The sequence below is a fragment of the Zonotrichia albicollis genome, chromosome 1 (genome assembly GCF_047830755.1).
Source record: "Zonotrichia albicollis isolate bZonAlb1 chromosome 1, bZonAlb1.hap1, whole genome shotgun sequence".
NCBI classification, from domain to species: Eukaryota; Metazoa; Chordata; class Aves; order Passeriformes; family Passerellidae; genus Zonotrichia; species Zonotrichia albicollis.
Genome location: NC_133819.1, coordinates 60,502,736 through 60,526,717, shown reverse-complemented (window position 1 = coordinate 60,526,717; position 23,982 = coordinate 60,502,736). Strand labels below are relative to the sequence as shown.

General features: G+C 43.8%; 1 protein-coding gene across 7 annotated transcripts in view; it reads right to left on the bottom strand.

Annotated features, from left to right (window-relative positions):
* Window positions 1-23,982, bottom strand: part of SLC66A2 (solute carrier family 66 member 2) — a 73,976-nt gene continuing 49,994 nt past the window's right edge. For 2 of the 7 annotated variants that reach the window (XM_074542344.1, XM_074542352.1), the window contains 3 exons: window positions 23,072-23,288; window positions 22,836-22,919; window positions 1-2,714 (listed from right to left, as the gene is read on the bottom strand). In XM_074542344.1, coding sequence (XP_074398445.1) covers window positions 2,507-2,714; window positions 22,836-22,919; window positions 23,072-23,288 — 509 coding nt within the window. In that variant the 3' untranslated portion in view covers window positions 1-2,506. Of the gene's footprint in view, window positions 2,715-3,302; window positions 3,473-22,835; window positions 22,920-23,071; window positions 23,289-23,982 lie in introns of all 7 variants that reach the window. The other 5 variants (XM_074542357.1, XM_074542370.1, XM_074542349.1 and 2 more) reach the window with 4 other exon arrangements.

Genomic DNA, 23,982 nt, shown 5'->3' with positions numbered 1-23,982 from the left:
AAAAAAACATTGCAACTGACAGAAAAAATCAAGTCCGTGAAATGTGCCATACATTCAAAGAGAAGTATTTAAAGAAAGCGATTTCTTATTCTCTGAGGTGATCATTGAAACAGATACTTCCTGACAATTAGAGAACAAAACAAAAGTTCTGTAACACTTTGTCCCTAAAGTACCTTGCAAGAAGTTCTAGAGTTCCTGGCCAAGAGTCCTACTTGCTAAATGCCACATACAAAAGATGACTTAGACATGGTTTCACTGGCTTCTCTTCCAGCATTTGCTGCTCTGGTGTAAATGAGACTGATCCGCAGAGCTCGCTGGTTTAGGTACTGGTGACAGACTCAAGAATCCACCCAAGGAAGAATCCCAAAAGGAAAAAGCAGAAATTGTTTTATCCTCAGTAATATCTGTAGTTCAAAGCCAAAGACGTGGCCAAAAGTGTGCACTCCCAGTGAAGCTGTAACATACCAAAGTAAGTTTCTTATGAACCAGAAATTTCTTGCATCCCTGTTTTGCAGAATATTAGAAAAAGACCACCAAATACAAAAATCTTACCATTACAAGTTATTAAAAAAACCCTTCAGACAATTAAAACACACAACAAAGTGTTTGTTTTCTAACAGTAGAAATACAATCCTCATTAAAGCAGCATACCGGAGAAGCCAGTTATGTTTTCAATTAAAAAAGACAAAAGCCCAGATGTTCTTGTAGCACAACCAGAACATTGGAGAAAAGAGAGGAACAAAACATTCATAGCCTGCCATGCTGAGTACATTGTCTTTGTAAGGTCACTTCAGGCCTAGAAGAGTATGGTATTGAACAAAGAGCAGGGAGTCAGTGCCTGGGCACGGTGTGACTCCCCTCCACTGGACAGTTTGCCACCAATCCAGACAGTCCAGACTCAAATCGTGAGGTTCTCAAAGAAAGCACGGTAGGGGAATTATCTGACTTACACACTGAAGTCATCAAACCTCATACTTGCTGCCACTGCTAAGAAAACAGAAGCTCTTGGGCTATTCTTAGAGAAAAAATTCTTCTGAAAAATCTGTCCAACACCTTGGCTGTGGCCAGACAGGACTCACCCAGCAGAGGGAGGAAGCCTCATGAAGGAAGCAGCACAGGCACAGCTATGGCCTCCTCACATCACCCGGGGCAGGTTCATGACAGCAGTGTCACAACAGGAGCCCAGGGGCTTGGTCACAGCCCCACGGGTGCACACCACCAGGGCTGCATGTCACAGACAGAGTATGGTGGCCTGTGCTGGCTGATGACCTTTAGAGTCAACATCTACATGAACTCTGCTCTTTTAGTCCCTCTCAGTACAGCCTGCTCATTCTTCTAAAAGAGAAAAACCTCTTCTTTAAGAGCCCAACAGTTCACAACAGTAAAAGAAAAACATGGACCCCTTCCTTGTTGGGCCAATGCAGGAAACACCCCAAAACATAACCCGGCTCTTGTTTGGCATTGAACAACATGAACACGAATCTCAGCCTCAACAAATCAAGTTGTCAGATGCTGGTCCTACTCCAGGGGATTCAGCTTGTTCCTCCATCTCAAACTTTTTCATTTCTGAGCCAATGAAAGTGGACCTGCTTCTACCTCTGTGGCTCAATCACATCTAGAAATACTTGCTTGGCAATACTGGCAATGCCCACTGCTGGCCGCTCGGTTTGGGAAAGACCCTGCATCCCAGCTGTGTCCTGTGCACAGCTGCAGGGGCAGCACTGCCCCCAGGTGCAGGGCAGGCTATTCCCACACCCCACAGTTTCAAAGCACGAATACCTAAGTTCCCAGAAATCACCTGCTGGCTCCTCCTTTTGCCTGGATGTTTGACTGGCTGTGCCAGCTCTAGACGTGACTCCAGCACCATCAGACCCCCTCCACCATCTCCTCCATGTGTCCTGCAGCAGGGATGAATATCTGCTGACCCTTTAGCTTTACAGCATCTGTGGTCGGCTCATTTCTGGCTGCTCACCTCTTTGCAGGGCCTCCCACCCCCACCTTCTCTCACCAGACATCCTTATAGGGAAAAGAGAAAGCTCCTGGATTTGCTCTTCAATACTGCTTCCTCCATCATGGAGATACTGAATGCTAGTATATGCCACAAACCTCCTGCCAATATACAGACTTTATATTTTATAAATAGGTAGAAGTTTCAGACAAAATATCCTATAATTTCTGTGGTGTAACATTTTTAAATAGCATTAAAAACACAAACCATCCAGCCCTTGTGATTATATATACAAACATTTGTGAATTAATAAGGCTCATAGGTACATATGCAAAAATAAAGTGTCCCTCCCCCCACCAAGAAACAGTTCTGTACAGCTAAGTCTGAAAACAGAGCAAGTTATTTAACACAGAACCTCCAAGGCTGGACGTGCAGCCGCATTTTCCATCCTTGTTCTCATTTCTGCTTTCAACTTGGCAACACACAGGAGTATTTACAAGTGGAAGAAGAGATGCCATGGCTGACTCTGCTGACCTGCAACCTGCCCAGCCAAGTTCCTCACAGGGCCTTGGTGCTGGCTGGATGTGCAGTGTGGGACACGGGCTTCTGAGGGTAGTGGCTGTACAAGTAAACCTGCAACAGGATAGCGATGTCCACAAATACCTGCAGGAGTCCACAGATGGAGAACTGGAAAGGGGCCTGATTCAGGATGAAGTAAACAGTCTTGAACGTGTCCCCACTGGTCCACATCAGCACCATCTTGATACTGAAAGACAGAAGAAAGGGAAGAGCGTTTGCTGAGAACTTGGTTTTGGATTAGACCTGCTGTGCCAGAGGATCCCACCTACTGCAGGCAGGATTTACAGCCAGCAGTGGGCTGGGACTCCGCTGGACAGGGGCAGACTAGCTGAGACAGGCAGCACTGCACTTGGAAGGGAGGATCAAACTCTCTGCTCCACAAACTGCAGCACTCTTATCTCAGCAAGCACAGCTCCAAACACCTGTGGCTATGAAGGTATCAAACATTTTCAAATCTCCAGCTAGGATATTTGACTCAGTGGTGCTCTGTAAACATGGCTGCCACATACTGCCAGCATTGACCACAGACCAAAGTAAAACAGTGCATGGAAAAGAACAACAATTCATCCCAGCAGTTACTTCTTGTGTGTGCCATTCTGTGCTCATGCAAGGTAAAGTAACACACACATTGCTCTCTCATGCATGCATGCTTTTAGCATCTGCTGAAACAAACAAAACAGATAGAAGAAACCACTTCTTACTGCAGAAAATGCCTAACTAAAAAAAGCAGACAGACAGATTGTCCAGTAATACAGAAAGAGCAAAAATTACATGCCTGCAGCTGTTGCTGGAAGGATGAACAGCACTAGGGATTTTTATCAAGGACACAGATCAAGAGCAATGCTCAAAGTTCCTTTTAATAACAAACTTGCTTTTATCTTGCTCTTCTGATAAGCATTTCCTGTCCTGTAGTCCAGCTCCTGCTCCCCTACATCACGAGAAACTCTGGGGAATAGAAGCAATTTCTTCAAACAGACCAAATTATTTTCAGTGTCCTCAACAAAATGCGAACAACCAAACCTGGAAGGCTGTTTCTGAGCTTCATGCACTTTATCAAGAGAGCTTTTTAAGCAGCTGGATAAGCAGCAGTGGACAAAAGCTTTGTAGTTCACAGTATGAGCACCACACATGATTTGTCATAATTACAAGCAATTTACATTTTGCCAGCACAGACTCCATCACACACAGTCAGGCCCATGCAGCAGGGCAGGACTTAATGTTCATTTTTCAAACACTCAGGCAGGAGCTCACAGGATTTGTGTTTTGGGCACAAGCACATAACGCATTTGCAAGCCAAATGCTGCAGCCCATTCTTTCCCCACATGGGAAGGGTGGACAAAGCATCAGTTTGTACAGCCCCATCACACCACAGAAACAGGAGCCTTTTCTAACTTGGGTTCTGTGGCCCAGAGCACAAAACAGGTCTGCAATCAGGACCTTTCACAGAATCTATGTGGAACTGCACGCAAGAATATGGGGTTAAGCGAGCAGTCATTCCTCACCCAAGGTCATTCTAAAAATGTAAATAAATAATCAGAAAAAGAAAAAAACTGCTGAACTCTACACGTCATTTGTGCTTGGTGCAAACAGCCTGCACCACCTGCCCTGTGCATGTTGCCAGTCACACCAAGTCACCTTACAACACACTTACAGGACGTTTATAGATGCAGGTGGTGGTCAAGGAATGATTGAGATTTTAATTAGGAAAGCAATAAACTCTGAGGGTAATAAAACTGGCAACTTGCTTGCTGGCAGTCAGTACTTCTCCACCTTTGATTTTAAGTGTATTAGTGCTTGCTGGGCAACTGACCACAATTTAATTGTGGATCTGTCCTGGCATAGCTAGGCACCCTCACTAAAAGCACATGCTCAAACTAACCGCTCACTGTTGACAGAAGGGCAATTCAGAGATACCATGAGATAGCTGAATAGGAATTTAACAAACATCCTTAATACAAAGGATATTTGTCACTCATTCCCAATGGAGAAAGCCAGCGGGGTTTTTTTGAGTAGAGTTAACCTCCTCAAAGAAAGAACAGTCAATCACTGAGGAAAACTTAAGGACACCTGCAGTTCAGCAGCACCCCAGGAGCCAAGCACACCTCTAACTGTGTCACATGCTGTGCCAGGCTTGCCAAAGCAAGTTTTGCTCAGAAGCAAGTTTGCTAGGAAGCCACCTGTGAACTCAACATTCTGCAACACCAGCTAGAAAACTGGTGCATGTTCTGATAGCCTCTGCACGTTCCAGAGCCCACACTCCAGCTCATACATCTGACTCTCAAGGACATCATCATCATGCCTGGAGTTCTCACTAGGAAATGACAACACTCCACACACATGAAAATCTCAACTTGTTCTTGACAAAAATGATCTTAAAAATGATACAGGTAGTTTTAAGAGCTAATGCCACTGGTCTGTGTATCAAAGAACCAGAGAAAACCTGCAAATCATCAAGGTACAATGCAAATAAAATACAGAAAATGCTTGATATCCCACAACACTCAGTCCTGCAGCTGTACCAAGGTATTCTCAGGGCTGATGCAAAGTAGTGACTGTGGAGTGCTGGCCGCCCTCCCAGAGGAGAGGCTGGGACTGGATAAAAGGAGCACATCCAGCAGGGACCAAAAGGTGCATGGAGTAATCACAAAAAGCTTAGCAAGAAAATGGGAACAGTGTCATGCAAGAGGAGAGAAAAGGAAATGAAAGACAATAGAGGAAAGCAAAGGAGACAGGAGAGGAGCCAAGAGGTTGGTCCTTGATGAGAAGAGGATAGAAAAAAGAGACTGGAACAGAACAGAGAATTATAGGAGTGGAAGAGAAATGGAAACTTGGTACACAAGTCCTTGAAAATGACCTGAATTTGGGGTAGACAGTTTGTATGGCAAGGTTTTGGTAGCAGGGGCCAGGGAGGCAGGCTACAAAGTGACTTCTGTGAGAAGCTGCCTGAATCTTTTCCTATGTCCAAGAGGGCCCAGGCCAGCTGGCTCCAGGATGCACCTGCCACTGGCGAAGTCTGAGCCCATCAGTGACAGTGGTAGCACTTCTGGGATAACATATTTAAGAAAGGGGAAAAAACTGCTGCACTGCCGAGCAGCCAGCTGAGAGGAGTGAGAACATGTGAGCGGAACAGCCCCGCAGACCCCAAGGTCAGTGCAGAATGAGGGGGAGGTGATGCCCCAGGCACTGGAACAGATTCCCCTGCAGCCCACAGTGAAGAGCATGGTAAAGCAGCTGTGCCCCTGCAGCCCCCGGGGGTCCTTGGGGGAGCGCAGATCCACCTGCAGTATTTGAAGGAACCCACTCTGGAGAAGGTGGATGCCCAAAGGAGGTTGTGACTCCATGGGAAGCCTGTGCTGGAGCAGGTCCCTGGGAAGTCCATGGAGAGGGCAGCCCACAGCAGCAAAGCTGGAGTAGCTTTCTGTCAGGACTTGTGAGCCCTGGAGCAATGGATGGAGCAATCTATCCCTGAAGGACTGCACCCCATGGAAAGGACACATGGGGACCCACACTGGAGCACTTAATGAGGAACTGCATACCAAGGGAAGGACCCACACTGAAGAATTACTTCAAGCACTGTCTCCCTGGCAGGAACTCCAAATGGAGTAGGGAAAGAGCATGAAGAGGACGGAACAGCAAAAGCAACATGTGATTAATTGTCCCTCTGTGCCATTTGTAGGGAGAATGCAGAGACGATAAAATAAAACTGAGCTTGGGAAGAAGGGAGAGGTCTGGGGAAGCTGTTTTAAGATTTAGGTTTATTTCTCATTATTGTACTCTGATTTTGATTGGCAATAAATTAAATAATTTCCTTGAGTGGAGTCTGTTTTACCTGTGATGGTAACTGGTGAATGATTTCCCTGTCCTTATCTCGACCCATGAGCCTTCTGTTGTACTTTTCTCTCCCCCTGTCCAGCCAAGAAGCAGGAGCAGTATGAGTGGTATGAGAAGTAAGCACTTGGCACTAGCCAACATCAATCCACCATGAGGGTAAAGCTAGGGAATGAGCAAAGAGGGGTGTGCTGGCCCAGGACCCTCACCTCACCACTCCAAGCCCCCAGCAATGCCCCCAGCACTCTCTCCAAGTCAGTACATGTCTCACTCCTCCAGTGCCCACTCCAAGGAGAGGCAAAGCTCCAAGTGCTGTTGGCCCTCTCCCATCTCAACCAGCACCCGTCTGCACACACAGCCTCAAAGTTTCAGCTTGCTGGGAAACCCCTTGAGTGTCTGTGTGACACCCTGGGGGAAAGAGAGCTGGCCCTGCCCCACTACATCACAGGCCTGAGATGGGCTAGATGAAGCTTACACCACCAACACAGCTTCTGTCAAGTCCTAGTTTCCAGATTCTCAGCACAACAGTAATGGTCCTCCTCCCAGTTTGGGATTTGCAATTGCTCTGTCCTTGCTGCATATGCAGATGTCACTTGCAATGATGCAGCGGTGCGTGTAGGACTATGAGGGATGGATGGCATGGATACAACTGTCACTGTTCTCATACCTTCCAGCTATTGTGCCACTTCAGAATGCCACATTGTACAGAAAAGCCAGTTTGTGTCTGCAGCTTCTCAACTTTATCCAGTCACCTGGGGAAGAGAGGTAATTCTTATATTTGGTCTAACTTTTGGGGTAGACAAGAAAGACACTATTCTAGCTCAGGCAGATAGCTGCCCCTTGCCTGCCCTGGTGGAGAAAAGAGCAGTGTCTGCAAAAAAGGAAGCATTTTACTGCCCACAAGAAATGGGAATTTTCATTTGGTTGTGGAGAAGAGAGAGCAAAAAATGGGAGAGCACACCAAAGCCCTTGCTTCACTGCTCTACTGTAACCCTGTATTTGCTGAGTGAATCACAGAAGCATTAGGTTGGAAAAGACCTTTAAGATCACTGAATTCAACCATTAACCTAAACTCACCCAACCATGTCAAGTCTACCTCTAAACCATGCCCCTAAGTGGTACATCTGCACATCTTTAAAATATCTCCATATTAAGGTGGATGTCAACCAGCATCCCCACGTCCTTTTCTGCTGAGGACCTCTCCAGTCACTCTTTCCCAAGCCTGTAGCTTGGGCTTGTTGCAACCCAAGTGCAGGATCCGCCGTTTGGTCTTGGTGATGCTCCTATAACCATCCTCAGCCCATGGATCTGCACCTTTGCCATGTGCCAGGTGTTGTGGGCTGGTAGATCACAGACTGGTGCACCAGAGTCTGACCCCTGGCTTCACAGAGCAAGAGAAAACGCTGCACTGCTAATGCAGAGGAGGCTTTGCTACAACAGGCAGTCAGGGCCCACCACCAAGGCTGCCTGGGACTGGACAGCACGGCACAAAGAAGCTGCGGGCAGCAAAAATTTCCCAGACTGTCTCACAATGACCAACTTCACACTCTATCTTCCTGCTATCTACAAAGTCACACAAACCAAGCTGTTCTGTGCAGCACTGGCTACAAAGCAAAGCAGGACTTAGGAGTAAATATTTCTTTCCTGAAACAGCCCAAAGCTAAGCTGGGGAGAGGTGGAAGGCAGGAAATGCTCACCTTGTCGATATGGCGGATACGCTCTAGGAGGACAGCACAACTGCTCTTAGCGCAAATGAGCAAGCAGGTTAGGGGTGAGCACTGCCAGAGAGCAACCCGGGGATGCAGAAATAAGCAAACGGCAGCATATGTCTGTGTGACAACAGAGATGCCAACTGGAGAGGCAGGAACTGTGCTCAAATAGCTGGTATTGCCAGAGGCTGAGGCAGACTTGCGGTAAAAATAGCACTTCCCAGTAATGTACATCAGGACTGCTGTATCCAATGACAACAAACCTCCTAAAAAGCAAGTGCCTTCCTCACAGCTGAGCTCAATAGAAGGAGCTGTTAATGTAGTAACAGCCAGAGCCAAGTCTGCATAAGTTGCAAATGATCACAAAAAGGAAAAGCTGGGATTTTTTTAACTTTTTTTAAAAGCTGAAAGGGCACTTATTTATTTTGTTGCTGGAATTAATTCTCAGAGAAACAACAATCCTTCTAATCAGACACTAGATTAGGGGTGGGTTGCTAAATGATGGTTTTTTTATATGGTAATATGAAAATGCCCTATGGCGCTGCTGTTCTCTACCACGGACAGCAGATTTCATAAATAAGCTGTACTCGTCTTCATTTGCTAAATAAATAAATTACATGCTGGAAAACAGCATTCACTTTTTTCATGGAATAACTTCTTTTATTCAGGTTCCCTGTATGTTGTATATTAATCATGAAGTGACAGCAACTAGAGGTAACAGCAGCTATCAGTAACATGGCATATGCAGTCAGCCAACAAATCTTAATTTTTACAGAATTATTTCTGGAATAATTTAGATGTAGAAAGAGCTACATTCAAAACAGAAAAAAAATCCCAAACCATATTCTCTTTCTGTGTAACTATACCAGAGGATGAGTAATTTCCAAAACAATTATATCTCCCAGATATTCAGGCGCAATCTTCCATATCCAGGACTAATACTATTCTAATTAAAACTTTTCGGCATCTTCACTCTTTCTGCACAAAACCTGGCTGCAACCAGAGTCTCAAGTCTCTGATTTTCCCTTGGAGTCTCTGCACACTCTGATGAACATTAGTCACTTGTGGACCATTACATCTTTCTTCTTCCTTCATCTGAAAGAACAAAAGCTACCAAAAAGAAGAATCTTGTAAAAGAATATGAGATGTGAAGCCCCCTCTTCCACTTCCCTGGTGAACCAGTCTGTCTTAAGACTGTTGCCACCCTCCGTCCAAACAGCAGCAGGGCTGCAGAGCAGCAGTTTGCAGAACACAGGCAGGGACTGAGCACAAAACATGCAGAAGGAAAAAGACACAGCAGTCCTCTCTTCCTGTTTGCACTGCAGATTTTCTCATACTGATGTTATGACTCTGCATGTTTGTAGCTTAACACACAAACCCAAAAATACCCTGCACGTTGGAAGACACTGAGAGAATCAGACATTAGATGGTGACTTCCATTGAAAAATCCTCCAGTGGTTTGAGGAGACGTTTCAGCACAAATAGCAACAGGAGGAACGTGTTGCCCTGATGTAATTACATCCTGCTACAGTCAAAAACTTAGGGCTAGCTGTGCTCAGACACTTGATGAACTCAAAATTTCTAAGTTATGTTTGATAAGAGAAAGAAAGAATATAATTTATTTACCTTTACCCATGTAAAGAAGAGAACTAGACTGGACTCTGTTCAAGAATCAGTGGAAGTTGTCCACAACTTCTACACATCCTGGCCCCACATCGTGGCCAATTTCCCCATATCTTGGCCATGACACAGGTTTTGCCAAATCAGAAGATCTGATTAGACTGGCACAGTTTCAGATTTCACATTTCTTCATATATTAGCACTTGACTTTCACATATGTTAAAACACAGTGACAAATCTTTGAATGATCGGATATAAAAGCAGAATAAAATAATTTAGAAGTTGATAATATAGTATTTCATTCAGGAAAAAATGAAAATATGAGTATTTTCAACACTGCATTTGGTTTTGGGAGATGAGGAAGAAGGTACAGAAGGTACCTCTCCAGCAACCTTTTAAGCTGCTACCTCCCACAAGCCATTTGCACAGCAATGTCTGGAAGAGAAAGCAGACTCAGTTGTAACATCCTGACTTTGGAAAACTTTCAGTTCCCATTTGCAGCTCCAAAATAGTCTACTTAGAAAAGATAGCAAGCATCCCTAACACTGCAATTCAATCAGAGGCTGGCCCGCCTACAGCAGTGAAACACAGACCAGAAAACATGAAATATGAATGCCATGTTATTTTTAACACTGCACAAAACAAACAAAAATTAATAAATAGAGCATTTGTTTCTAACAAAATGCCATATGGCTTAACAAAAAAAAAGGAATCCTCCTCATGCTAACCAATTTGCTTAGCTTGCCAAAAACTATTAAAAGGAAAAGAAGAAAAAGAAAACACACAGATCAGATATCCAAAGCGTCTGAAGTTTGAAAACATGGAAACTAAGTATGCATACCCTAAGACAGGTCCTTCTGTGTGAACAAGCAAGGAACTCGTTTTAAATATTGCACAGCCAGCTGGGAATCCAAGCATGAAACTGTTCACCAGTCCTACGTGCCCTGCTCGGTGTGGGTGCCTTACCTCACTCCTCAACAATTCCTCTGAGGCTGGAGCAGCACTTACCATCTCCAGAGAAAGACATTTGTCCAGCCCCACAACACAAGCAGGAGTTAAGAGGAGCTTCCAGCAAGAGAGATCCACCTCTGTAACCAAGCTGAAGCAGCTGAGTTAAAGCCATATCCAGAAGCAACTGATATCACAGTCAGCTGCAATTCAAGAGCAAATTATCTAAAAGTTTCTGTGATTTTCAGGGACTGTACTCATCAATGAGAAAAGATGAAATGCAGGATTTCACTCTGAAACACCATCAGGCAAACAATCCCAAAAAGGTGCATCTAAGCAAAAGTTTCACCAAAAAAAACCCCAGGGTAAATGGGCATTTGTCCATTTTTTTTCATTAATATCTATTTTCTAAACTCCCAAGTACGGCAGTGTTAGGCATTTTGATCCCATGCAGCATATCCACTCAAAATCCAGTATTTGTTAGAACACGTCTGTGCAAGGGTAGTCAAAAGGAAACCACAGGACATGCCACACAGGGCTGGTAGATAGTCCAGGATCACTAATATGGCCTCCAACTATGCCAAGCAGCTGTGCCTAAAGCGCAGTCTGTAGGGGTCCAGAAACTGGTAACTCTTAACAGCTACAAAGTACTTTTAGTACTCTACAACTTGTGCTGCAGAAAAAGGGCAGCAGGTCTTAAACAGCACAAAAACCTCCAAGTTCAAGGAAGCAGGTGTGAAAATAAATCTCTTCTGTGGATCAGAGGAGAGATTTGAGCCACAATTCACACCAGTGCCCTTTCTGCAGGAGACACAGATGGATGTCAGCCAGACTGCAAAGCTCAGGTCTGCTTAGACATGTGGTATGAACACAGATTAGACAGGCTCTGTTTCTGCTGCTGGTGAACTGGGAAGCTTGAGACCTGCTGCCATGGCAGGGACCAGATTTTCTCTGGTGCCAGGGCAGAAAATCACATCCTGCACCTCTCGCAGTAACCACAGTCAGCTGCCAGCACACACAGTACTGTCAGTGTAATAAGAATGGTGCAGAGCACACCTAAGTTACACTATTCTTCAAGATCTCACCCGTGAAGTTGTTCTTGAGGATCTGTCCCTGCTTCCCTGTCTCTCACCTCCCACTCGCGGCACTGCAGTTGGTGGAGCTGCAGGAACAGCTGCTGGCTCATGCTGCTCTAGATGCTCTCCTGCTGCCCATCTTCTCTCCAGCTACTTGGCACAGCCCACCCTGGGGCCCCACATCATGCACTGAAAGGTGGGGGATAAAAGGACTTGCTGCCATGCAGGGCACAGGGACACAAATCCCAGGGAGCAGCACTCCTTCCCAAGGCTCATCTCCCTGCAGGGTGAGTTGGCCAGCCACTTCCCAGCAGCTGCAGCCTGCCCACTGCCACATCACTGCTATGTCCTGCCAGGCCAATGCCAAGAAGTATCAACATAATGTCCCTGTGCAACACCATTCAGTGCATTTCCTGCTCCAGTTCTAAATAACTTGGGAAAAATTCAATTTGAAAGGTAATCAAGAGACATGAGGGAAGAGAGGTTTGCTTCAGCACAGCTGTGTATCCCTAGGCTCAAAGCAATGCTTTTAAATCTTCCTTTCTTCCCGCCCTAGACAACCAAGAGATCATCAGACCCTTCATTCAAGTAAAGGTAATCTGAGCACATTTTCCCTTCATCTTCATATGGTAACAATTACATAGCTTGAGCACACTTCTAGTTTCTACTTCAACAGCTGCAATTACCTCTTTGGTCAATATACACAAAGTAACAGTCCCAGCTCCAGTGCTTTCCTTTTTCTAGATGATTGGAGTTCACTTGTCTTCAAAGCCAGCATCCACAAGGACAAAATCTAATGATGTTGCAGTCATTACTTTTCATGAATAATCACATCCTTCAGTTAGTAAAAATGCTTCTCACGTTCTAGGAAAACACTGGGGAAATTAAGACCCCAAACACACTAGAAGGTAAAATAAGAGTGATCACTTAGGGACAAAGTCCAGATTACTGTCTGGAAAGGAATTACAGATATTTGCAAGAAAAAAACTTGCATTCTCCTCCAAAACATCTTAGCACCATAAGGAAATATTGGCAGACCTGGCAGTGTTAGGTTAATGGCTGGACTCAGTAATTTTAGAAGTTTCTTTCAACCTTATTGATTCTATGAAATAACCCCTTGCAAACTCTATATGAAGGTATGTCACCACCTAATTCTTCATCTGAAATTCCAGGTTTCTCCATTTCCTTCCACATGCTCTAGTGCTCACAGAGGTGCAGCAGTGAAGTTACTGGTGACAGTGACAGACCATACACCTCTGTGCTGCTCCTTAAAGCAAAGCTGAGTGAGAAGGCTGTCTTTGTCAGCAGGTGCCGCCACAAATCAATCCCTTCTGAGCCCCTTTCCACATTGCCACTGACCCACAGGGGCTGCAGGGCTTTGAAGCCTGGCTGTAGGCCAAATTGAATGCTGAAGGGAGGATATAAAAGCATCACGATCACATCCCAGTAGCATGAAACAAATCTTTAAATTTCAGCCCCAGTAGGGTTTTTGCAGTTCAACAAGGATAGACATCCCCTAGCCTATCTTCATTCCTAAACTCTTGCCATTTTCTGCCTTGTATACTATGAATACTGTTTTGGGAAATTCTCTAATACAAGACTTAGTATCTGACAGGACAAGGCTTCCACAACTACCCTGAAAGCTTGCCTGACAATGCCAGGACATCTGGCAAGGCATGTAATTCCCTAATGTGATGTAGACATGTATCATTCTTAGCCATCCTCCCCAGAACAAATTAAAATCCCACCTTTTGGCCTTGTTGAAACAGGTTTTTCTGATAGCAAGATTTTTTTCTTTCTACATTCCACTCAAGGATACTATAAGCACTTCCTTCCCATCTCAGTTTGTGGGCTCATCATTCAGTATGTCAGTCTCTGCACTTCCCACTCTTCTTCTGTTTGCTTGTCCCTCTGTGTCTGAGGAGTAGGGGACGAAATAAACCACTACAGGTCAAAGCTGATACAGAAAATCTCTGCAGTCAACCCAGTGGCATCTGCCTGACGCCCATTCTCTACCCAGTCCTTCATCGTAGTCTTTCTGGACCACCCTGCAAAGTTATTTCCTGTGCTAAGGTTCTTTGATCTCTTTTTTCTGCTCTTCTGGCTCATCTGTTAACTACTTAAATTATTCACCTCTCTGCTGACTTTACAGATCTTCACCACAGTCAATATTAACATTATGGCTGTTTACATTCTTAAATCTCAACCTACATGTCTTCAAACTCAAATCTCTGTTTACTTCCATTCTGTATTTCTAATCCCACTCAGTCCTCCTGCACTGAGGGAGACACCTCTGCAACCACTTACATGCAGTTAACTTAACCCACTTACACAATTGCTGTGGTGAGTTCTAACAAAACAATACAAGTGCTGGAATGTCAAGAACTGAGGCACTTCTGTTCCTGAATTTGTTAGGTAACAGAGGAAGACAACATTTTTAGAAAACTTTCATCTCTCAGGTATCTCCATGACAGGCTCAATTCCCATCTCTTGTGCCTTGACCTGACCTTATTTATGCAAAATACCTTGCATGACACTTCCTTGCTAGAGGAAGATGGAGCACCTAAACTTAATGGAATGGTTTTGTAACAGAAGTACAATAAATTTTCTCTTGTCATTCAAATTCTCAGGGCACAGAGAAAAGCACCTACCAGAGAGCACTCATTAAACATGCCAGCAGAGCTTTATTCCTATTACTGTACAGAGGCCTTGAACTATTTGTAAACGATTAATCCTTTTGGTTTGAAGTCATTTGCTTTGATTTTACTTTTTGAACAGAGGGGATGAAGTGTCAGGGGAAGAAAAATGAGAAGAGTTCAATATGTGCAAGAACTTTAGCAGCCCACACTGTGCTACAACCTTAGAGATGCTTAAGATAAGTGGATACTGCTGCTCATGCTGTCAGAAGTGCTGGGAGGCTGAGGGAAGGACGGTCTCCCTCCTGGATTTTTCTACGTGTCTCTTCCTTCAGTTCCTGAAATTCTCAGATGTGTTGAGTGTACAGGGCAAAAAGAACTGTGTTTGGAACTCACACTGTGCTGCTGCAGGTCTTGAGAGAACAGCTGTGGGGAGACACAGCAGGCAAGCACAGAGGTGACTGCAGTGCTGACCCAGCACAGCAACACACAGACCTGCAGAGAATTAAGCAGAAAGAGCAGGCCCTCGAACCTGGGGCATCAATCACAGGTCTGCTCCAAGTGAAAAGAGAGTTTAGAGAAGAGGAGAGAATCCACTTAATTCCTAAGATCAGAATAAAATAGTTTCAGCCCACATGCTGACAGGACTCTGCCCTCATCCTGAGTGCACTGAGACCAAGCCTGTTTATTTTCCTGATGTAGTAATACTTTCAAGGGAGAAGAAATTAGAAATCTTCTGAGAACTACAGACTACTTTCTTTAATCTCTTAGCCTTAAAACAGGCAGGTTTGGGAAGGGAATCTGATGTTCCTGTTGCCCATTGGAACTACAAAGGAGAAGGTTAAGAGGGAAGACAAACTATTTGTAGTAAGCCTTACAAAAACCTCGTCCATCCAGTCATGAAAACTGTTCACTGATTATTATGCCAACCTGGATGTGTTTGTAAAGTCCAGAAATTAAAAACCTTGGAATATTTTACATAAAAGTCACGATAAAACAATTGTCACCAGCTGATCAGTGCCAGGAGCAGAAGAGGAAAGTCAGCAAAGCAACACAATCCAAAAAGTAAAACTTATCCAGAAAACTACGAATGCTGGCTGAAGCTAACAGAAGCAATGACAACAATTGTAGGTCCACAAAGAAAACCAAGGATCTGAGTAAAGAAGAGCATTTAGGAAGACAAAAGAATACAATCACAGAACTACAGTAAATTATATGTATAGTTTAAAATAGGCAATTTGTAAGCACAGTGACAGTTTTGATTAACTTAGTGCAATAGGAAAGGCAGCAAAAATAAGGAATGGGCTATACAACCTGAAGTACAAACCACTTTTAAGTAGAGCTAATAATTTTACATTTACCTCATGTAGTTCTGGCTCATGCTTAAGACCTTGATTTCTGTATTTGCTAGGGCCCCATATTTAACTTTTAGGTCCTAACTAGTCTCTCAAAAACTACTTCCTCTTTCATAACTTAGTCCCTGTGATTGTCTGCACAATGCTTTATGCAACGAAAACCTGCTTCTTAGTTGGGTCAGATGATTTGAATCCACAAAACTATATTGGGGGCTGTTTGTTTCTTTGAACTAAATGGCCCTTACCTCCCATACCCCTCTTCCATGTTCTCTGCTTTGTCTGTTTAATATATAAAGCAGCTGCTATTTTAAGAATAACAGAAGACACTGCTTAACCAGCAGCTGGAGAGTACAATGCCAAAGCCTGTGGGAAACAGTTCTCTCTCTATTTGGCATCTTCCTTGGTGTTAGTTCTGGACTGGGCACAATTTACTCGTTACTCAGGTCTCTGCTGTACTGGTCAGTGTCTGCTTTGTGTATGTGGCATACTCAGGAAAGGAAATCTTTCACATAGGCATCCATTATCCCTACTCCTATTTCTTTGATTTTGCTCTCATCCATGCAATCTCTGACAGGGAGAAAAAGGAGCTGAAGAGAAAAAAACCCACAACATTCAATATAGCCATTGCCTGCATCACTCTCTTTTAACTTCCCTCCTTTTTAGCACTTTTAAAGTTCTTTTCCAGTTAATTTCTCTCACTATCTACTGAATCTCTCCAAAAAAGCACAGATATGTAGCAAAGTTGCCATAACAGATGTCAATTCCCTTTTAAATGGAACTAAATTTATGCTGAAGAAGCTAATACACAGTTGGTGCCTGAGCAGAAACATCCACAAGTCTCGCTACTTCCCTCTAGCACAGGGTTTTGTTTTCTTTTAAACAGCATAAAGGAAGTAATTCAAAAGTTACTCCAAAGGAAGTAACTTACTGAAGCTGTTTTACTTATTCACAAATAAAAAATTCTCTTAGGCTAAAAAATCCCAAGAAACCACAGGAGTAACATTTTTAGAGCACTTGCCCAATCTCCTTAGATCTAAAATCTCACTAAGGGAGGTGGCCAGACATTGGTTAGCCAGTCCTGAATAAAGCCTTCAGTTGCTCCATCATAGCAACTGATTAATACAATACAGGCAGAAAAAATACAGCAGCTTTCATTACTTCACAGCTTTTGAATAAACCCAGGATTTGTCTCTGGGACAAACACTGGTTTCAGAATTCAAAAGTTTCTCCTGAAAAATTATATAAAGAGCCGCATATCTCATAAAGGAAAAAGCTATAGAGCAGTATTCAATAAAAGCAACCAACAATAAAATTTATCTCTCTAAGAAATAGTCTTCTAGTACTTTTAATATTATCTATAGAGGCAAAAAGTAAATAATGTATTAAATACATATACATATTAGAATCATTTAATAGAATTTATTTCTTTTATACATCTTTATACCACACTCATTTCACTGAATACATTTCAGACAAACACTTGCTCATAACTAGCTCACAGCTGCAGCACACCTTATAAAACATTTCTGAATGAAAAAGCTTTTTACAATTTGCAGCTTTTGACTCCAGCAGCTTCTGAGACAATAAACACCAATTATTTTTCCATCAGTGATTTGTGCTTTTTAAAACAGGATAATCACTGTGACTGACCCAGCACTGCCACAGGACGAACTAAATTAATATTTTTCTTTCATACCACAATAATCTGATTGAATGAAATCCTGAGATTATCCTCATTCAGCCTTTTCAGACTAGATTTCCCAAGACAGTCTCCTATCAACATATAAGCAGAGTCACTGATTGTGTTGCCTGTCTCCAAGCAGTGAAATTCTGTGCCCCCAACCCAATGTCAGCCAAACACAACAGTGAAAGCTGTGAAGAAAGGAGGCTCCTTCCAAGCAGACTGAAAGCTGGCTATGAGCAAGAAGACAGACCTGGGAAATTGCTGGCAGAGGGACGACACAGGTTTTCCCTGGTTGAGTCCTTCTGACTCTGCAGCTGCACGTGCAGCTCTGAGCTCGGCACAGCAAGGGCCATCCCATGCCCAGGGTGCAGCCAGGGAAGAGACAACACTGCACATCAGGACACCAACTACTGCTGCAAATATACCTTGCTTTATTGAACCCTCATGTTTCCAAGCTAACAACTGATGGGCACATTTGGGTATCCAATGGACTGTGGCTTCTGACATTTCAAGACATGCAGCCCAGCTCTGTCCTACTGCCAGGCCTCCTTCTTGGACCTGGGAAGATTGTGCCATGCAGCAGCTCTAACTAAAAGAAACTGCTTCTCCATGGGGTTTGAGAAGCAGCTGGCAGTCTAAAAGGGTTACTGCGACGTGATTTTGAGAAGCCTTTGCAAAAAACTTTTGATGAAGGGCAGTTGCTTTTTTCTGGAGCAGGGCAGCAGACAGGAATGCAATACTGTCCTGAAGCAAATCAACCCTCACGCAGTCCCAAGGTTAACACGGTCCTTCGGTAGGACCACACACCTACCACTTGGCCACAGATGGTACAGATGAACACCCTTGTCCTGTTTAGGGCAAATTTGGGAGAAAACCTCCGAAGGGGTTTCCTCTAGAAAGCAAACTCAAGTGGCCCCTCCCCCATCGGGTTTGGGAAAATACTTCCTTGGAGAAAAGTGGAAAAAACCTGTTTATTTAACAGGCAAAGCATTCATCAGCACAAAAAAATGGAACAATATTAAACAGTACAACCTCTTGCTGCTCTAAAGGAGGTGACAAACTCAGAAAGGCCCCTCCCTGGGTTGCAGCTCAGCTCACTCAGTCTCTTATCAGTCCCTCCAGCACTGGAAATGCCGCGGCCCAGGCCCAGCCTGGTGGGCCACAGGTGTGAGCTGCTGGTGCTCCTCTGGGTGTTCAGTCCAGAGCTGGTTTAAACAGAAACCAAAGAAAAAGACAAACCATAGTCCAGGGAACTTCACTGCCTCACCTAGCTAAAACTAACTAAAAGCAAAAGAGAGCTCTGTCCTGCTGTCTGTCCATGCTGCAGGCAACACAGTCCAGCACCAGGAAGCAGGGGAGCAAGTGCAGTTTCTGATAAACTCCGCGCTTCTTCTCTCCCCTACTTCCACTCTTAAAGGTGCAAAACTTATTTCTAAACAGACAAATGGGGATACAAGCATCATGAAGCCACCCCAGGACAACCCTCCATTCTCCTCCTTTGGTGGAGGAAGGTCAGCCGGGATTATGAGGAGAGCATAATAACAGCAGTGCCTGCCCTCAGAGGCTCTCCCCACACCTGCACAAAAGCACACAGTGCCCCCCTACAGCAACCCCACAAAAGCTGCTGTCCACACAAGGATGCGATTCTCCCAATGCACTGACCTCTGTGTGCAGCAGTGTTGCTGCCAGATCCAGAGCCAACCTTCCTACCCTTTCCATTGCCTTCTGTTGAACACCACCATTTCTCATGAATGCAGTTTATTAGAAAGAGAAAGTGACTGGGAGGTAACTATCCTAGAAGGAGTGGGGAGGCAATGAGTAAGTTCCTGTCTGTATATTTCCTGTCCCAAAACAAAAGTGGTTAATATAACATGGAGCATCAGATCCCAACTGTAGTATTCAGCCGCTCTGACTCCTAACGGGTGGTAGAGGAGAGGTGTTCTGGATGTCAAATCTTGAAATATTTTACCACATAATATAAAGCAAATTTACAAGTGATGAACCATGTTTGATTTTTTTCTCAATTACTCTAAAGCTCTTCAACTTTGAGGCAGCTTTTGTCCTTTTTCTAACATAACAGCTTGTAATTCTAATCCACCCCAATAATTAAAGTAATCAAATTACTCTTCTACTAGGTCACCTGACTGAACTAGTTTAGTTCTTGAAAAGAATGGAGATTAAGTGAATATTTCTTTGATAGGTATTAACACAATTCTTTACAAAGTACTTCTGTCAAGTTTAGTACCATAATTTATGTAACTACTACTGTACTATTTAGGTTTGCAACCATTCAAAAGTACTTAAATATTTAAACAGAGCTCCAAGTTTCCATAAAGTATTTATTCCAAAAGTAAGCAGGTGAATTGTCAAAGAGAACATGATGAAAATTTCTGTTGCTTTGACTAGTTGTTTACTTAATCATAGGAAAATTTCCACCCATCAACCATCAGCCCACAAGGACATATTACACTATCTTCATTTCACAAAAGCTGTTACTCTCCTTTTGCATGCATCTCCTTTCTATTTTTATTGTTTCCATTTCTTTCCAACTTCTCCTTGGGTCTCTGCTCTGTCAGAAGAGAGGAGGAAGCTACACGACCTAGTAGTAATAATCTTACAAAAAGCAGGAAAATGAGAGAGGAAGGGGAAAATGAAAACTTAAAAATAAGATGTGAGGAGCTCTATCCAGCAGAACAGAGATATCAAAGAACCAGCAGACTCATTCTCAGGAGCACTACAAAGCACATAACTGTGATTCCTTCACTCCAGTCATGCTCTATTACAATAAACATAACTGCCTAAGCTGCAGATACCCTCTGAACATTTACCTAAGACACAAAGGATATTTTCAGTAGGGGACTTTTCAGGCAGTAGCAAATGGAAATACAGGGGCGAGATGATAGGACCCTTTCCACAACAGACTCCTAAAGGATACCCTGGCTGCCACTGCAGCCAGCTCTCCCATTTGGCTCTTTCGCGGCCCCTGGTCTCCAAGTTTGTTTATCAGGAAATGACTGCTATGTCAAGTATGAGATGTCCCCAACTTCTCACTTAAACAGATGTTAGTGGGGCAGGAAGGGTTGTGGATAGTGTGGCCTTTTTTCAGAAACAAGAGTATCAGGAGTCCAGCAGGATACTCCGATCAGATGGGACCACATACTGAGACCTTATTCTCCATTTCTTTTTCAACAGTTAACCTTTATGAAAAGACTTGTTTGCTAAATAGAACTAATGGATCAGCTGCTCTGTCCCAGTTCAGAGACAGATGCATGTTACAGCTTTTCTAAGCCAAGCCATGAGGACCTGTGAACAACCACTTCTCTGGCAGTAGTGAAGGCTATGATCTTTATCAGGGACACAGACTGCACTCCTGCACTGGGTGACAGAATTACTGTGGTTTAAGAAATTACCACCTCCAACCAGGATGTGATGATTGACCAGAAGGTCACTATATAGAACAGCTAAATACTCATTGCTCTTCCCATTAAGCCTTAAGTCACAGAGACACTAGAAACTCATTTCTTTTTCTTTGCCACTGAGGCTTGCTAAGAGCACGGCTGGCAGCCAGCCATTTTGGCCTGGATCCCCAATGCAATTGCTTCCGACAATGTAACCAACCACACACATGGTTATTTCTGCCCTGAGCTGTAAATAACTGCACAGAGCAGTGACAATCAGCTAACCTGGGCATCAGCCAGCCCTCACCTGGTAAATACCCAGGCAAGGAGGCTGGCTGCACTGTTACATGCTCCCTTCAGTACTGCCGTGACTGGGGTCTCTTCTTGATATGCTCTTAGAGAAGTGGGCACAGGAAGGGAAGTTCAGAGGAAGCATTTCCAACAGTTCCTTCAACAGAAGGCAACACGCTGGGAGAAGTCACTCACCCTCACAGGAGGAATAGCCCAGTAATGCTTAGAGAACATGCAGTCAATTTAGGATTGCATGGTACTACAAAGTGTGTGTGGTACCTACAACATATATAAAACCACAATTTAATTTGATAAAAAGAAAGAGCACCAACACATGCATGAATATCCTCCCACTGCAGTACAACAGCAGAAAGTTGTGCGTTACTTCATCAGTGCCCAGATCCATCAATGTCCAATGCCACACAAAGTATTTCTTCAAGAGTGGAACCAGAGTGAGGAATGCATTCTGGAACCATGGGCACAAGTGATAAGCAGCGTGGCTATGCTTGACCTGGTTCTGCTCCATGACAAGGAAACGTGAGCTTTTATGCTATTTTCTCTGGACAAAACTCGGCACTCTTTCGCCAAGTAGTCTTAGATGAGAATTCTGCAATTCTGTGCTTAGCAGTTTACAAAGAACAAAGGTTTTTAAAATCCTTTTGCTAATAGCATATACAAGAAATAGCAAAACTGAAACTCACATCCCCAGGATGGAGTTAAGGAAAATCAAAACACAACCAGTGGCCATCATTAATATTGCATTATGATTCACAGATGAAAAACAGAAAAGGAAAAAAAAAGTCAAACCAGAGCATAAAAACTGTTTAGCAGATAAGTTGCTTTCTGGATATCACAGGTACAGAATTTTCCAAGACAGTGAGTGCATGAAAAATACCCCAGTATTTTGGAAGCAAATCCTGACTCATTCCGTACAAAACGGGCTCCCAATCAGAAAATGCCTGAAGTATCAAAGCAAATTTCTGAACATTTCAACATTTCATGTTAGAAAATATCTCAGAGTAGCTAGTATAAGCATGCTCAAGCCAAACAAATAAAGCAAACAATGTGAACAGAGGATAGAATTGCCTTCGTTTGGGGGTGTCATGGTTAATTGTCTTGACCAAAGTAAAAATTATCCCAGCAAATTTTAAAAGGAATGCAGAGAAGTCATAATGGAACACTGGAAGAGATGACAGTCACAAATGATCACAGCACTTTGTGAACTGCATTTGCTGCTGTATTGTTTCTACAGACCAGGGCACTGATGCACCACAGTGAAGGTTTCCTCTCTCAAAAAGCTTCACAAGTTGCCTTTGTAATCTCAGTGTTACCATTTGAGTTATCCAATAAACAGTGTGAAAAAATAATCTGACTTAATGACTCAAGAGTGGGCACAAGATTAAAATTTTCTGTCCCACATTTTTACAGTCATGACTGTAAAAGTCGCATTGGCACTTTTGCAAATGTCAGTTTCAAGCTTTGACACAAAAATAAGTACTGATGTCATTTGCTACAAATGTAGTAATGGATTATGAAGAAGTGATGAGCAGAGATATGTGAGGAAAAGCTAATTATATGAGTAACATTGATAGTTATAGGCTGCAGGCTCAAAATATTTTCATCCTCTTTATTACTTTTGATATGCAAGATCTCTTTGGACCATTTCTAATTATCAGTATAGCACAGCTTGAGTAGAACTGTAACACGTTGCTAATGGCAACAGCAGCGGTTCCACATGTTTATTTCACTAGAACATGTTTCACCTTGGAACTCCCAGCTGGACTTCGATAATGGACTTCAGAGGTGTCAGGGAACTCCCACTGCCTTCAGCAGTGTTGCACCAGCTCCTATTGATAGAAAAGTCTACGCTGATTGCTGCTGTGTTTTCAAGTAAGAATTGTAGAGATGACATTGCCCTTCCTGGAAAAGCATTCCCACACTGCAGAGACACCCCCCACGAAGGCACACACACGTGTTTGATGTAGGACAGGCACCGTACCTCATTCCTTCTGTTGATCTGTTCTGGTAGTTGCGGTACAGCTGGGGGACGCCCAGCATGGCCTCAGTGAACACTGCAAGGAAGCCCAGCGTTTCCACAAAGAGAGAGGAGTCCAGCCACAGGTAAGTGATGTAACCAGTCACACCAGTGAACGTGAGGACACACTGCACGTAGTCTGTAAACTTGCTCCAATGCCAAAAATAGTTCAAGTCAAAATCTGCAACAGAACGAAAATGCAAGAAGAATTAAATATGTTTTCCCAACCAATTCAAAGTTAATCAGGGTGGAATTGAGAACTGGGAAGCAGGAGGGAGCCAGAGTCCTTGGTGGAAGGGGTTAGTAGAAAATAAGGGATAGGATTAAAAAAATTTAAACAACCAAACAAACACACTTGCAATCATCCCCACCCTACCTCCCCTCTGCAAAAAAAAACCAACAAAACCAAGAAAAATAAAAAATAATAGTCCTGATTTCAAAATAATTTTTTGGGGGGTGGTCAGTCAATAAAGAAACAAGAAAACAAAGGCTTGCAAGCCAACAAAGTATTTAACAAATGTGTGGTGGTTTGACAGGAAATGGGTCTTCTGGGATGCTGTGGTCAGGTTAATGGCTGCTCAGATTTTAATACCGGCACTTGGTTTGGCTACTGGGGCATTGGATCTGCTTCTGAGAACACGGGGTTAAAAGCAGGGCTCTTCCTTGGGAGGCTCTCTGGATTTCTGGCGAGGGAAGCAGGTCAGACCTCCCCTGCACAGCGGGGGAGGGCAAAGCCATGCGGCCGGGAGAGGTAGGCCTGGCCCCGAGGGTGGAAGGCTGGAAGAAAGAAGTACCAGGAGGCACCGGGCAGCTCGGGAGGCACCGGGCAGCTGTCTCTCTCGCCTCTTTCTTGGAGACAGAGAGATAGAGAGTGC